Source organism: Sinocyclocheilus anshuiensis, unplaced genomic scaffold, assembly GCF_001515605.1.
Source record: "Sinocyclocheilus anshuiensis isolate Anshui unplaced genomic scaffold, SAMN03320099.WGS_v1.1 scaffold652, whole genome shotgun sequence".
Lineage (NCBI taxonomy): Eukaryota > Metazoa > Chordata > Actinopteri > Cypriniformes > Cyprinidae > Sinocyclocheilus > Sinocyclocheilus anshuiensis.
This window is the reverse complement of record NW_015555769.1, coordinates 6,589-23,422: the sequence shown is the minus strand read 5'-3', so window position 1 is coordinate 23,422 and position 16,834 is coordinate 6,589. Positions and strand designations below refer to the sequence as shown.

The window sequence follows — 16,834 nt, the reverse complement described above, 5'->3', positions numbered from 1 at the left end:
TCTCTCTCTCTCTCTCTCTCTCTCTCTCTCTCTCTCTCTCTCTCTCTCTCTCTCTCTCTCTCTCTCTCTCTCTGATATTGTGCTGGTCTCTTCATCTCGAGCAGGCGGGTGTGAAGCGGATCGTGACCCGCGCCGCAGCACCACTATATTTGGTTTGTTTTTCCGCTCTGCTGTTTAAAGTAGCTGCTACTGATGTGCAGGAGGAACATCTCTCTGCCCATAATTCTACTTCCTGTAAACATGTCAGGCGCTCTGAGCAGCGCGTCTGTTTGCTTTGCTCTTCTGTTTCAGCGGACGAGACACCACGCTGGTGACTGAGTTACGGCTCTTCTCTCCAAACGCTGAATCCATCATGTTTTATGAGCTTCAGCTTTTCAGCTGTGTTTCGCTGCTTTTCTGATCATGAACTCAGCAGGATGTGTGAATGCAAACACGCATTAAGATGTTTTTCTCCTCAGTTTGGCTCTAAATCAGCATTTTATCAGTAGTACACTTTGAAAATCCACATCAAATTATCCCATATTTAATTCTCATCAGAAGAGTTTTTCTCAGACAATTCTTTGCAACTGCTTTTGAGTTGTTTCTGATCATGAATTTAGCAGAAACAGGTGTTTAAGTGCAAATATGCATTAAGTTTGACTGTTTTCAATGCTGATATATTACAAATCTGGTTTAATGATGCAGTAATTATTTAATGCAACATTTACTTTATTCTCATCAGATTGATTATTTTTTTTAAATAATATTTTAAATATTTTTTATATTTATATTATAATGTTTTAGAAACTATTTTTAATAATATTTTAAATAATACTTTTAAAAATATTTTAAATAAGTAAAAAAAAAACGTATTAAATTAGTTAAAAAGTATTCATTATTTTTCAATATTTTTAAATAAAATTCTTAAATTATTTTAAAATGATAACTATTATTACTTTTAACATTTTTGATTATTTTTAAATGCAGTTTGTTCAAACAGCTGGATAAATGCGTTGACTTCAGAATCACACGGGCGCATCGGAGGATTCGTCTCGACTCTAAACATGGCCAATTATGGTGTTTGTGTTTCATTCACTGGTTTAAGGTCACAGAGACGAAACTCCTGGCGTCCGTCCACACACACGACCCGCACTTCATCACCGAGCGTGGCAGATCTTAACTTCCGAGCGCTCAGATTAAGCAGTGTAGAGATCTGTCAGGTCTAGTTATAGTTAACGAGGAAGAGCTGTCTCCCGTCCGGTTAGATGGACCGCTGAAAATCATGATGATAATGTTTCTAATATCTTAATATCTTCATGCCTTATAGTTGCATTGATCAGATTAGAGCTTGATGATAATAGTTATATTTTGCGACAGTATAGTCAATCAAGCAGTTGAGATTTGCTGCATAGTATGTGTTTCTTTACGTGAATGTGCTGTAAGTACAGTATGTATGTATGTATGAGCCACTCAGTCAAACCACTGACACTGCGTGTGTGTGTGTGTCATTGAACCTGGGGGATTGTGGGTAACTGGTACGGTTTGTGCCGTGACGGGGATTAGAGCTGGTTTGGGTTTGTGTATCTGAACCCTGCGGATCACATTCACTTCCTCCTGACTCCAACAGAACTCACATTAGACAAACTCAAGAAACGCGTCACATTTTAGCTTTTAATATTTTTTTTAATGTTTATTTTTATATGGTCTATGTATTTGGGGGGGGGGGTGAGTTATTTTAGTTTCTCGAACAAAATTAAAATGAACTTTTGCTGTGGCAACTAGTTGAAATAAAATAAGTTCAAGTTTTTTTTCATCAAGTAATGTTTTTTATGGTGTTAATAATCCAGTCCCATTCTTCCACTTGTTTTATTTGAAAGTTTTTATAATGTTATGCATATAGTCCAACTGATGTGTGGATCAGTAACTCCATCTGTTCCCTTCTCTCTCTCTCTCTCTCTATGTTGTGTTTCTCAGGCTGAAGGCGGCGGAGGAGAGTTTCCGGCAGGTCAAAGAAAAAGCCACATACAGCGTCAAACCCAAACATGCGTCTGGAATCGTAAGTCCGTTTATTCACAGCGCACATGGTTTCAAAGCAGCTTTACTGAAATATCTTCATGCCTTAGTCGCATTTATCATTAGAGCGAGCTAGACAATCAGTCAGTTGAGATTTGCTATATAGTATATATTGTTGTATATACTTACAGTAGTTGTAGGTTGGAGTTATTAATTCATTATGCGTATGAAATCTGTACAGTTTCATTTCCACCAATTTGATGCAGCGAGGAGCTTCATTACTATTAGATGACGTGTATCACTGACAGTGAAATGATGCACAAGAAAGACAGGGTTAAAATGCTTTATTAAACTCCATGAATGTCTGTTGAGTGAGTTACTGAACCTGCAGAGGCCAAAAACACTGATGCTGAGATATTCCTGTAGCTCATACAGCAGGTCATGCGCATGCAACGTCAAATAATGGGTTCGATTCCCAGAGTGTGCATGAACTGATCAAAGTCACTTTGCCAGATGCATGTAAATGTTTTTAAATGCAGTGTTACATTTTAAAAGTTACTATGGACTTTTTATCTCACAATTCTGACTTTTTTCTTGCAATTGTGAGCTTAAATATCACAGTTGACTTTATAACGCAGTTGCGAGTTTATATCATGCAGTTGTGAGGAAAAAAAAGATTTAAACTTGCAATTCACCTTTATTTGTATAGCGCTTTATACAATACTGGTTGTCAAAGCAGCTTTACAGTGTTAAACAGGAAAATAGTTTGTCAATAATGCAAGAAGACAATAACAGAAAAGCAAAACGAAAAGCAACGGTCCTAGTACTGAGCCTTGTGGCACTCCATACTGTACTTGTGATCTATATCTCGTCATTTACTGCTACGAATTGATGACGGTCAGATAAGTAAGATTTGAACCATGACAATGCAGTTCCACTAATGCCACTAATTCTGTGAAATAAGTCAGAATTGTGACATCTAAACTTGCAATTGCATTATAAAGTCAGAATTGCAAGGTATAAACCAGCAATTCTGACTTTTTTTCTCACAATTTATATCTCACAATTCTGATTTTATAACATGCAATTGTGAGTTAGAAAGTCAGAATTGAGAGACAAACTTGCAATTGTAAGAAAATATTCTCTTTTTCATCAGAATTGGACTTTATAACATGCAATTGCGAGTTTATATTTAAAAATTCTGAGAAAAGAAGTCATAATTACGAGATGTAAATTTTTGCGAGCAAAAAGTCAGAATTGTGAGATAAAAGTCGCAATTACCTTGTTTAATTGTTTATTTAGTGGCGGAAACAGGCTTCCATAAGTAACACATTTTGACGGCCATAAGTATATGAGCTCAGATGCTTTGACTCTGTAGTTTGGATGCTCATCTCTAATCGCTCCTCATGATCCTGAGATGATAATGAACTTGTCATGCGTCTTTAGTCCTACAGCAACTGCACTGACCGTTATAAAAGTGTTTCCAGTGAGCTACGAGAAATTCACATGCAGATTTACTTTCGGGATGTAAACTGAGATTGTGAGTGCTGCATGTGCTTTCATCACTAAATGAGCGTCCTTTTTTTCCTCTCAGAAAGCAAAGCTGGGCATGAAGATCTGAGGCGGATGTGAACTGACAGACGGACGCTCTTGTGCCGTTTCATCTGTAAATCGCTCTCGCAGCAGCTTCAGTGTTATCTGCCGTACCACACAGGAAGTGATCCGCCGTCTGAATGTGATGTCATATCCTGTGTCCTGACGGATGAACATATCAGACGTTTGCTCCACCGTACATACTGGAGGACTGAAGCAATATCATCAAAAAAAAGTCATTTTATTTTTAACAGATCAGAAAAGGCGAGAGAATCAGGATTTCCGATGCATCTTCATTTTAAACATCGGCACCGTCAGACGCTTTTAAACCAACACTAGTTAATGCAGTTTAGTCCTGTAGTCTTCAGCCCAGTTAACATGTTCAAAGCACACTCCAGTCCTACAGGACCTAAAAGAGACACTCCAGTATGTACAGTATGAATCGAATCAGATCAGACAGTGGCGAACGATCAGGAATCAACTCAGTGTTTTTGTGAAATTGTGCAAGATTGTTTTCTGGTTTTGCTGCATCCACTCACTCACTCTATGTATTTAAGAAGATGTTTTTTAAATTAATGTAAATTATATTAACATCTTTATGTAGCATTCTGGTTTGTTTTTAGCATGTGCGTGTCGGAGGTGTGGATGGGTGTCTGCGCTCCATGTGCAATAACTGTTTGTTTCGGAACGTTTTGAGAAGTGTAATTTATGTAAAATAAAGGGATTAATAAATTCAGACATTTTAATTTATTTCACACGATTGGAGATTTACTTACATATTCGCCATGGGAATCTTATCTTATGAATCTCTTCAGGATTCTCAAACAAGCATTTTGGTTCATTTTGTTGGTTATTATTCAGACACTAATAAGAGTTCAGGACTCTTAGCTCAGTTTAACACATTTCACCATGTTAAAGGGACGTTCACACCAAAAACTTCATTTCAAACAAATCATTTCAAATAATAGGATTAACAATATGGAAAAGGCAACAGATATTGCATTCTCATGGTCTGTTCTTCTGATTTAATGAACATATCCCATTAAAAAAATTCACTGGAATGCATACGAATCTCCCCAAATCCTCATCCACGTCTCTTTCCCGGTTTGTTTTTTATGTGGATATTTTACAATGTCTTTTTCTTCCCTTTACTGGAAGGTTTCAAAGCAGGGAAATACTATTCATGTCAAAATGAGGGAAAGTACTTTGAAATGTCCATCACTCTTCCAGATAATGCACGTAGGAAAAGGGTTGATATTAGCGTCCACACCAAAGGACAGTAACATAGTTTATTATAAGCACACACTTAACAAAAAAATCACTCTGAAAATCATCGTTATCTTATGGAAGCCTGTTTCTGCGACAAAATAATAATAATAAATAAAAAAGGTAATTGCAACTTTTTATCACAATTCTACATTTTATAAAGTTTATATCTCAGTTTTCTTAATTCTGAGAAAAACGTCATTTGCATGCAAGAAACTCAAAATTGCAAGACAAAAACTTGCAATTCAGAGAAAAAAGTCAGAATTGCAAGAGATAAACTTACTTTTTCTTGCAATTCTCACAATTGACTTATTTTCTCTGAATTCTGTTTACATCTTGCAATTGTTTTTGTTTCTACCATAAAATAAAAAATGGTAATTGCGACTTTTTTTTAATCTGACAATTTTGACCTTTTCTCGCAATTGCATGCTTATATTTTGCAATTCTGCCTTTTTTCTCCTTTCTGCGTGATATAATCTCAAAATTGAGATATAAACTCAGTTCTGTGAAAAATGTCATAACTACAAGATATAAATTAAAAAAGAATGAATGACTTTTCTCTGATTTCTGACTTATCTTACAATTCTGAATTGTGAGAAAAATTCTGAACTGTGAGATATAAACCCAGAATTGCAAGGAACAAAGTCAACATTGTGAGATTAAAAAGTCCATATCATATAGTTGTGATGTGACTCAACTATTCTCTTATAGTTACAACGATTATTGAAACTTTGTCATAGTTATCATTCCTGGTGTGAACGGGCCTTTATATCCAGTACACCAATTTTCCCGACAAAAATCTGCAGATTTGCATTGGATCTGCATTGGATTGATCACTGAGGTTCTCAAACGTAATAATGTGAATCTTCCAGGGTTTTTAAATGGTGCAAATCAAGCTCTACTGCAAGATAACTACTAACCAATAGAGAAAACCCGACTGGATTAAACCACATGAAGGCTAGTTTTCCCATGTCAGCTCTGGACTGAACTCCTCAAGAACAGAAGACGAGAATAGAACTCAGTATTTTTAATATAGACTTCAGTTATTTCTCTACATATATATATACTTTTGCTGTACCATATTTCCATAGAATCTCTATAATCAGTCTAGTTATGCATGTTTGGTGTTCACTATCATCAATCGTCACACAGGCAGCAGCTCCTGGATAGAGTTCAGTGTTTAGTCAATTCTCTGCACGTCAGTCAGTTTCCACACACTCTCTAGTGACTGTTTGAGACCATTGGTGACTGATGGTGTCCAGTGGTGACCGATGATGACCGATAGTGACTAATGATGACTTACAGTGTCCATTGGTGACTGATAGTGATTAGTGGTGACCGATAGTGATCAGTGATGACTGTTGGCATTAGTGCTGACCGATAGTGATCAGTGGTGACTGTTGGCACTAGTGCTGACCGATAGTGATCAGTAGTGACCGTTGGCACTAGTCCTGACCGATAGTGATCAGTGGTGACTGTTGGACACTAGTGCTGACCGATATTGACCGGTGTCCAGCAGGACAGTCTTGCGATGACGTGATGAAGCCTTGCAGTCTTTCAGCTCAGATTAGCAGCAGGACTTTCCAGTGAAACGTCGTCAGGATCTCACTGTTTCCCAGACTCGGACACGCTGACGGACATGCAGCGGCACTGCTTGACGCGCTGGATCTTGCGATAGCGGACGTCCGGCTGCAGGTCGGGGCAGTCGAGCTCCACGGTGAGGCTGGTGAAGCGCTGCGGCCTGCAGAAGGCGCAGGACTGGAAGGACTCCTGCTCCTTCCTGACGTGCCGCGGGATGTAGAAGGAGTTGCACTGGCCATAACAGAAGCGGTTGATGACGGTGCGGCTCTTGCAGCCCTCCTGACTGACCATCTGCCGTAGCGGCTGCGTCTTGCACCAGTCGCTCTTCAGGTACTTGCGCTCCGTTACCACCAGAGCTTCCTGGCTGGAGGCCAGCACTTCCTGTTTGCGGGCGCGCCGGTCGGAGGTGTTGGAGCCGGTTTTGTGGGGCGACGGGATGGATCCCTGCGGTCGGGTCTTACGGCCGGTGGAGGCGACGCACAGCAGGCCGGCGAGCAGCAGCCATAGCGCCACCTTACAGCTCATCCTGGAACAGACTGAGAGAGAGAGAGAGAGACTGTTAAAACATCAGAAACCACATCCTGTCTGACAGGAAGTCATGAGATGAGGGTGAGACGAGCAGCTGACCTCCTGACCCCTGATCATTACACACACCTGTGAGTATAAGATCATGCCATCAGCAATATTTTTGCTCTCTTTTGTTGGTTAATACAGGAAAGACTAAACATGAAATGCTTTTATGCTAAAAGTCGATTAATTTCACTAGTTGAGCTCCAAACTAAAAGACAAACTCCAACTCTGATTTAATCGTGTCACTGAGGAATAGGGTTAGGGTTAACTAGACTAGGGTTATGGTTTAGGGTTAGACTTTTTAATAGTTGTCACACCACAAATACTATGTAGACTTCATTCGCGCCTACCGTTTCTTTTATCTCTAGAGAATGAGTTAATTACAGACCGATCTTAAATCTACCTTTTCTGTCAAAGAGACTAGAAAAGGCAGTATCCTGTCAGCTATGTTCCTTCTTAGATTTAGTCAGGATTTAGACCGTATCATAGTACTGAGACTGCTCTCATTAGAGTTACAAATGACCTGCTCTTATCATCTGATCGTGGCTGTATCTCTCTATTAGTGCTACTGGATCTTAGCGCTGCGTTTGACACTATCAACCACAACATTCTTTTGAATAGACTAGAAAATTATGTTGGAAATAGTGGAATTGCATTGTCATGGTTCAAATCTTACTTATTTGACCGTCATCAATTCGTAGCAGTGAATGAAGAGAGGTATCATATTGATCACAAGTGCAGTATGGAGTGCCACAAGGCTCAGTACTAGGACCGTCGCTTTTCACGCTTTACATGTTACCCTTGGGAGATATCATCAAGAAATATGGTGTTAGCTTCCACTGTTATGTTGATGATACTCAGCTCTATATTTCTTTATGGCCCAACGAAACCTACCAATTTGCAAAACTAACGGAATGCATAGTTGATATAAAAAAACGGGATAACTAGTAATTTCCTACTGCTATATTCTGAAAAAAGCAGGTGTTAATTATCGGACCAAAAACCTCTGCATGTAATAATCTAGAACACTGTCTAACACTTGATGGCTGCTCTGTTAATTCCTCGTCATCAGTTAGGAATCTTTGATAATACCTAGAATATCAAAATCATCTGCGGGCGGCACATCTTTTTCCTATTTACCGCCCAAACTCTGGAACAATCTACCTAGCATTGTTCGGGAGGCAGGCACACTCTGTCAGTTTAAATCTAGATTATGCATGGTTCATAAACTTCATAAAATACCTTCATAAAATGATGGTTGAACCACTGATGTCACATGGACTATTTTAATGATGTCCTTACTTCCTTTCTGGGCCTTGAACGTGGTAGTTTTCTTGCTGTCTATAGAGGGTCAGAAAGCTCTCGGATTGTGAGAAAAGTTCTGAAATGTGAGATATAAACCCAGAATTGCAAGGGGGAAAAAAATCAGAATTGTGAGATTAAAAAGTCCATATCATATAGTTGTGATGTGACTCCACTATTAATAAAGTAGTTATCGCACTACAAACCAGGGGCTGAGCGCCATTCAGAACTGAACTGAAATGATGGCTTTTAAATTCCGATTCAATTCCTGAATTAGAATTTCAGTTTCACACACACTCTCTCACTCATGCACAAACACACTTGCATTTTAAAACCATGATTAATGATTAAAACACATTCAGTGGGACTCAATGTTATATGACCCTACAGTTCTGACCGTTCAGTTTGACTGAATCTCTCCTCGTGTTCTTTCTGGGGTCGAAGCGTTTGACCCTGAGCTTTCACTTTGTTTCCTGTGAAGACAGGAAGTCACAGATTAACTTTAATTTGTTACATTGTCTGCATTCAGCAGAGTTTCGGCGGCAGCCTGAATGATTACGGCTCTGGAACGAGAGCGAGCGATCCGTCAATCACGCCGGACATCTTTAGCACAGATGTGGCATCGCCGGAAGGAAAAACAAATGTGATTCATTCCCATAAACAAAATATTTACAAAGCGGCTCTTTTTCGTGAATCAAAGCCCCTCGCTTTCATTCCAGAGAGCGTCAAGGTTGAACCTTCCTTTTTAAGTTTTTCCTGTTCTTGATTAGAAATCTCCAGGAACGACGGGCTTTTGTTTTTCCTTTCTGAAGCCTGACGGCTCTGGGAGTCTCGTCTACACTCACTGTTGTTCGCAGTCAGCAGAACAAGGGCTGTTTGCATGAAGATGATGAATGAGAGTCGTTGCTTTAGTGTTGGGGATACGGAGTTTGATTTCGTGACCTCTGTGCAGACGCCTCATAAATCTCATGACCCTGAACTCGCTCTGTCTTAAACTCCTTGGTGTTTTGTTGCACAAGACATACAGCGTCACTGAGAGTCGATGACTGGAGCTCCGTCTCTCGGAGTGTCTCCAGAGCTGCTGAAGGTCAAATGGTGGAGACGCTTGTTTGATTTAGTCATTCCAGCTTTATTTGACCTGTCAGACGTGTTTCTCCCTCATCTGATAAGATGAAGCTCTCGTATGAGAGGAAACTCTTGTCTATATTTGTTACACATGAACCACAAAAAAAACTGGTGCAAATTTTTATTTTTTTTTACACTGATGAGAAACCTTCATTTAATATCATTGTGTGAAATTTATAAAAACATATAATCTGAGAATTATCAGTATTAACACCATTGGAATGAAAGGCATTTCGTTAAATTCCTTTGAATTTATAACTCACGATTGCTCAAAAACAATCCAAATGTATAAAACAAAACATAAATATTACTCTGAAAAATCTCAAACAAAATAAATAAATTTTACTTGCATAAACTTTCACTTTCAGATGAAAAACTGATGTTTTTCATGCTGCGATGGGTCATCAATAGACGTACATATTCATGTTCATCAACAAAATTCAGTCCCAAAAGTGTTGGCAAAATATGTTTTACAAAGTTGTTTTGACACTAATATAACTCCATAGATCATTTTACAAAAAGTACTTTTGACACCTAATGGGACTCCATACAAACCCGAAACGTGTAACTTTTTATAAATGGTTATCCCTCTTAAAAATCACAGAAAAAATCTGAAAGAAAAAAAAGATGTGTATTTTGAGGGTCTTAAAGCATTGGCAAAGTTTAGTTCGCTTACTACAAACCATTTGAGAGGAAAGGAAAGGTTGTGACCTTTGTTTAGGGTCGAGGAAGATGGGAGGGGTAACAGGAAGCGACATAAAAACCAGCCAATTACACTCTTCGAGAAAACAGTTCTGTGGGGTTCAATCTACAACCTTTTCTTTCAAGAGTGTAGATAGTTTGCCATAATATATATGTACAAAATACATTCATAAAACGGACTGATTTTAATTGGATGAGACGCAATTGAAAAAAAAAAAAAAAAAAAGTGAAAATACGCAGTTTGGTCACTCTAATTCATTATTTCAATTATCATTTTTAATACTTTCGCCTGCTGCTGCCTTTTTGTAAAAGCAATGACAATGTAATAAATAACACACTTCTGAAAGTGAACAGCGTGTTATCAAACAGTCAGTCACTTTCCAGAGTTAATGTTCACAGCGAACGCAGCGGCACTTGAGACGCCCACATCAACCACAATACACTCCTGTCACCCAACACACACACACACTCACTCACGCTCTCTCACACACAAACACACACACACTCACTCACTCACACTTAAACTCACACACTCTCACGCACTCACACACACACACACACACACACACACTCGCGCACACACACATGCACACACACTCTCTCACACACACACACACACACGTGCGTGCGCACACACTCTCTCTCACGCACACACACACACACACACACACATGCACACACACTCTCTCTCACACACACACACACACGTGCGTGCGCACACACGTGTAATTGCCAGCAGCTGGAAAGCTTTGTTTCTGCTAATGAACTATTCCAGTGTATGTGCAGATCCACCAGAAAGCAAAAGAGCGTTCAGAAAGAGCCTGCAGATACTCTAATTAACTGATTTCACACCGTTTCTAGAGCTCGAACTGATGGGTTAAAGTTGCATGTGTGCGTCGTCTAGTTGTAATTGAAATCTAAAGCTAAAGCTAGTTGTAATTGATTGTCTTGGTCGATTAGATCTGCTTGTATCTTGCTGCTTTGCTGCAGCTTCAGGAACTCCTGCCAGTGTCTCTGTTTGACAGCGAGCTTCTGATTTCAGAAATCTAGATGAGATCCGTTTGATTTCGAGTTTCAGACTCGTGTGAGCTCTGCACTGATTCTCTGATCTCTACATGTGATCCTCATGTCCATCTGTCTCTCTGCAGAGTTTGTTTAGAATCCATTTGAACTATTATAGAACTATTCCACATTCACTTCAATGAGAGTAAATGAGATGCACTGAACTGTAGAAAAATTATCATTTAAAAACATGAAACACTTAAGAATGTTTTAATGTTTTTCTTGGTTATACGAACATAAAGGCAACATTCCATTTGATCATTTCGCAAACATTATAGGAACGTTACTTTTGAATGTTCTCTGAACGTCCTGAAACAAGTAGATACATTGTTACACGAGCATCCAACTAAAAGCTAAAATCACTGAACGATGTATAAATGTCTTTGTGCTAACGGGTTGAGAAATTATTCAAGACTTTAACACTGTGGAAATTAAACTTAGTATTAAAAATAATTATTTTGAACAAATTCAGCACTTTTCTTAGGTGTGCAAACGTTAACATTCCATTTGATCATTTTGTAAACATTATGGAAATGTTACTTTTGAATGTTCTGAAACAAAGAGTTCAAAATAATTCTTGTAAACATATTAATGTTTTTAAAAAAAATTCTTGGTTATACAGACATTAAAGGTACATTTTATTTGAACATTTTGCAAACATTATCGGAAAGCTATTTTTAAATGTTCTCTGGAAACAAAAGGTAAAAAAAAAAAAAAAAAGTTCAAACATCCAACTGAAACAGAAATGAAATGTTCCATGAATGATGTATAAATTATGTTTTTGACATTAATACTGTGGAAATTAAACATCTTATTAAAAACAATTATTTTAAACATTTAAAAAGTTAGAAAATATCCTTATCCATCTAGTCAAGCTGGTTATTACTGATCCTCAGAATGGTCAAACATCAGCTGATTAATCGATATACGGCTAGTTCTGAGTGATTATGATTATAAAAGCATAGCAGAGTATGTTTGCAATGAAAGGAGTGTGTGAACGAAAGCTGCTGATAAATCCGGATCAAACACTCACACACAGCCTCACCTGGACGAGTGTGTGGTCAGAGACAGAGACGGAGCCGGTCCAGAGGCCAGGGGTCGTCCATGAACGGAGCCGACGAGGGCCTCTTCCCTGCTTCTGACGGGTTCTCTCGGTCTGTGATGCTGCTTTCTGGAGGAGACTCTATCAGTCTCTCTCTCTCTGTGTGTTTGAACTCGTCTCCGTCACTCGCATGTGGATCTTATCACACGGAGAGCTTTCTATTGGCTCTGATCAGCACAAGTCTCTCTCTCTCTCTCTCTCTTTAGTTTTCAGCTGTTTTCACTGCTTCTGACTTTTTCTGTTTGCAGACATCATGCAGGATCAGTCAGAGGTTTGATTTTAAATTGATGTAATGTTAATTAACAAGCATCATCCCAGATATCTTGACTTCAGTCATGGAAAAAAAAAAAGGTTTGAAGAAACTCCAAGTAAAAGGCATAATTTATGACAGTAGTTTATTAAATATGTAATAATTACACACTATATTTGGTTTTATTATTTGAAAATAACTTAAAAAAATATATAGTTTTTCATATTTTTTCCACAATTTAAGCATTTATTCTTAACTATATTTAACATTATAATTATTTTATATATATATATATATATATATATATATATATGGGTATAAATTAATATAAATGTATTTTATATGTATATATATATATATATATATATATATGGGTATAAATTAATATAAATGTATAGTTAATATAGTTTAAGATTTTTTTTTTAATGTTCTTTTTTGGCACTGGTGTTACTGTTGTTTGTGTGAATGCATGCGAGTATCTCTCATCCTAAATCCTTAATTTTTTCTTAAACACAGCTCTTATAGATGCGTTTAAAAATAACCATCTTACTGATTTCTAGTGTGTGACCAGGACTGAACTTCTATAATCAGGCTAGAGTTTGAACAGCTCTACTCGTGCTTTAGTCTGTTTCCAACATGTTAGAAAATAATGAAGAACACTCTGAAATCACACAAATGGAATCATGGGAATAATGCAGAGACACAAACAGAAGAAACTCTACGTTTACAAAACTTATGAAAAAACAAGAAATGTTGAAATGTCAAATTACTGCTAAAGTGTTTTATTGGCAAAATGTATTCATGAAAAAAAAAATGTAAATTTGTTATAAAATATTTTATAAATATAAAATGTTTTATTATAGTATAAAAAAGTCAAGCTGTTAATAAATGACATCAGCTTTTATGGCAGAAAAAATAACTTTTTTTTTGAGAATGAAATTAAAATGACATGAAAAATGAATGAAATCAATTTCTCCTGAGAATGAATGAATGATCATGAATTAATAATGACTTAAACCCAATCATGACCGAATCACTGCTATTCACTGCCCTCTGCTGTTCAGAACAACACAAATGATTCAGAACACAAGTGATTCAGAACAACACAAATGATTCAGAACACAAGTGATTCAGAACACAAATGATTCAGAACACAAGTGATTCAGAACGATTTACTGAGTCACTTTCATCTCCAGTCCCTTTATTTATGTAACTGTGGAATTATGTACAGAATCTATATCATAAACGCAGGAACCCAGACCGGATGAGCTGGTCGTTTCTCTCCGCTCATAATCTTTGGATCGCAGTCGTTTTCTGAAGAAACAGAACTCAAATGAAACACTGTATGATGCAGATCTCAGCTCCGTGTTGCTCAGGGTCCATAAATCACATCACGTTATCATCTCTCTTATTGAGTCCATAAATGAACATTACCTTATGGATGGTGCGTCATGTTTAATGTACAGATGGTAAATTATAGGTGTCCAAATATTATTATTATTAGCATCCATTACAGTCCACACTGTACATTATTTCACGTCCATCAAGCGGCAGTGACTGTATGAGTTCTCATCATAAATCACGCTGATTCTCCAGATCTGTACACACTTACAGAAGCAAAGCTTGCAGAAAACAAAACATGTTCTTAGATATAAAAATAACTAAGAGCTGAGATGGAGAGAAAGTGAGAAGCGTGAGCGCTGACAGAATGAGTGATTCTCCGGAGGATCCATGGCTCTTCTGAAAGTCCTGGAGAAGGTCCAGAGTGTTCGGCTCATGCTCGGTATAATCATCAGCATTAATGTACAGACGTGTAACGTGACGTTTGCATGATTTTACAAGCGCTTCGCCTGCTGACGGCATCTGAGAGAGAAACACACACACACACACGTCAAACAGCAGAAACTGCTGGAGTCCAAATGAAAGCAATAGAGTTCAGTTCTTCTGCTCTTCATAAAAAGCCCTTCCTGAGCCTCAGTCCTAAGTTTACTTTTCTCTCTTCAAAATGTTTTTCTCTTATATAAAAAAAAAAATTCTTTTTTTTCTCAAAAAATTTTTACTCACTTCAAAAATAAATAAATAAAAATTAGCAAACAAGCAAATAAATCCAAATTTAAAAAATCCAAATTTTTCTCTCTAAAGTTTTTTTTTCTCTTCAAAAAAATAAATAAAAATAAAATATCTCACCAAAAACATTTTTACTCTCTTCAAATGAATAACGAAAACAAAAATAAAATAAATTCCAAAAACTTCTCTTCAATTTTCTGTCCTCAAAATGAAACAAAACAAAAATCTCTCACTAAAAGCATTTTTACTCCATTCAAAAAAACAAATCAAATTTTTTTCTTCTAAAAAAAAAAAAAAAATTCTCTCAACTAAAACATTACTCCTCAAAAAAAATATGCAAATAAAATGCTAATGTTTTCTCTTTAAAAATTTCTCTCTTCAAAATGTTTTTCTCTTATATAAAAACAAAACAAAAAAAAACAAACAAAAAAACATTTTTATTCTCTTAAAAAAAATAAAATAATATAAACAAATAAATAAAAATAACAAAATCCAAATTTTTCTCTCTATAACTGTTTTCTCTTACAAAAAAAAAAAATTTTTACTCTGTTCAAAAAAATAAATAACTAAAACAAAAATAAAATAAATTCTCAACAAAAACATTTTTACTCTTCAAAAAAATTAAATAAATATTCAAATAAAATTCTAAAATTTTCTCTCTTCAAAATGTTTTTCTCATATATATATTAAAAAAAACACTTTTAACAAAGACATTTTTATTCTCTTAAAAAAAGAAATAATATAAACAAATAAATAAAACTAACAAAATCCAAATTTTTCTCTCTATAACGGTTTTCTCTTACAAAAAAAAATTCTCACAAAAAACATTTTTACTCTGTTCAAACAAATAAATAACTAAAACTAAAATAAAATAAATTCCAAAAACTTTTTTCTCTTCCAATTTTTTCTCCTCAAAACGAAACAAAACAAAAACTCTCACTAAAATAATTTTTACTCTGTTCAAAAAAAAAATTATCCAATTTTTTCTCACATTTTCTCTCTTCAAAATTTTTTTCTCTCTTAATAACTAAAATGTATTTTTTCCCCACCTTGAGATTTTTATTCACATTGTGGTTCAGGCTTCTGTAATATATACACTGGACACAAGTAAACATACAGCATACAGTGTGCTCATGTAAAGCGGACTCTTTATATCGTCATTAATGTAACTCTATTATTGTCCAGCTCTAATCTGTTCAATGCATCTATAAGATATTAAGATATTATAAACATTAACATCATTATTTTCTGTAAAGCTGATTCAAACAATGTCTGTTAAAAATGAAATACAAATGAATTTGACGACAGATTTGTAGCTTCATCACATTATAGAGCTGTTTACGCTCTATTCTCATCATTCAGTTTAATATCCATGCTCTGATATTTGAAATAATGCAAAGCTGAAACTCACCTGAGCTTCAGACCCTAGAAAAGGTTCTTGCTTTTCTGTGAAGGAAAAGAGAAAGAGTTGATGAAGGGATCAAAGCCGCGAGACGATCGAGTGTGTCGAAGAAAAAGTGCTACATACATGAAAGAACAATTACATTCTCTAGTTCCCCAAACACTTACAGTTTAAGATTGTGCTGGATTACATAATCAGATTCCAATAATTAAATACTTGATATTAGATTTCATTACATTTTAAAATACTCCTGATCAGACTACTACAGTTACTTTATAATTGAACACTTCATATTCACAAAATGGCAATAAAATACTCCTAATTCATTGATTCTCCCTGATTTTTTTTATATTTTACATTCTCCTTTCCAAAAGGACTATTGCTTAAATACATTTGTTAAATCGTCCAGTTTTGTGGAATTGAACGCACAGAAAACTGAGAAATCAAACAGTATAAACAAATAGAACAAATTTAGTTAAGTGTTTCATTTGGATTGTTTTCAATTTAAAATTATTTATTTCTTTTATTTATTTCATGTTCTTGATAAAGAATGGAATATTTTTATTTCTCTTTGTATTTTTGTCATTATGAAACAAGATTATCCTATTCAAGGCAAGGTACGTTTATTTCATACACAGTGGTAGATTAAAGAGCTTTAAAAAAAAAAAAATATATATATATATATATATATAAATAATAAAAAATAAAATATTTTTATTTTATATAAAAATATATAAAATATAATAAGAAATACTATAAAATAAAAATAAAATACTAAATAAACACTACAAAATAAAATAAAAATAAAAAAAATCTATAA

At 35.8% G+C, this 16,834-nt stretch overlaps 3 protein-coding genes across 5 annotated transcripts in view; 1 reads left to right on the top strand and 2 right to left on the bottom strand.

The window, feature by feature from the left end:
• fmn2b (formin 2b) overlaps nucleotides 1-3,811 on the top strand; it is a 70,294-nt gene extending 66,483 nt beyond the window's left edge. For both annotated transcript variants that reach the window (XM_016468374.1, XM_016468373.1), the window contains 2 exons: nucleotides 1,954-2,035; nucleotides 3,587-3,811. In XM_016468374.1, coding sequence (XP_016323860.1) covers nucleotides 1,954-2,035; nucleotides 3,587-3,613 — 109 coding nt within the window. In that variant the 3' untranslated portion in view covers nucleotides 3,614-3,811. The remainder of the gene's footprint in view (nucleotides 1-1,953; nucleotides 2,036-3,586) is intronic.
• A 2,375-nt stretch (nucleotides 3,812-6,186) lies between these two features.
• Nucleotides 6,187-12,354, bottom strand: LOC107674410 (gremlin-2-like). 2 transcript variants are annotated; one of them, XM_016468376.1, is made up of 2 exons: nucleotides 12,239-12,354; nucleotides 6,187-6,958 (listed from the first exon to the last, which is right to left on the bottom strand). In XM_016468376.1, the coding sequence occupies exon 2, from the start codon at nucleotides 6,955-6,957 to the stop codon at nucleotides 6,457-6,459; it is 501 nt and encodes a 166-aa protein (XP_016323862.1). In that variant the 5' UTR covers nucleotide 6,958; nucleotides 12,239-12,354; the 3' UTR covers nucleotides 6,187-6,456. The 2 variants fall into 2 exon arrangements, with proteins under 2 accessions (XP_016323862.1, XP_016323861.1); XM_016468375.1 differs by having other exon boundaries at nucleotides 6,187-6,968; nucleotides 12,239-12,315.
• Nucleotides 12,355-13,725: 1,371 nt separating this feature from the next.
• The window catches only part of LOC107674384 (regulator of G-protein signaling 7-like), a 6,268-nt gene continuing 3,159 nt past the window's right edge, over nucleotides 13,726-16,834 (bottom strand). The window contains exons 3-4 of the mRNA XM_016468344.1: nucleotides 16,024-16,058; nucleotides 13,726-14,408 (exon numbers count right to left, since the gene is read on the bottom strand). Of these exons, the coding sequence (XP_016323830.1) occupies nucleotides 16,038-16,058 (21 nt within the window). The 3' untranslated portion in view covers nucleotides 13,726-14,408; nucleotides 16,024-16,037. The remainder of the gene's footprint in view (nucleotides 14,409-16,023; nucleotides 16,059-16,834) is intronic.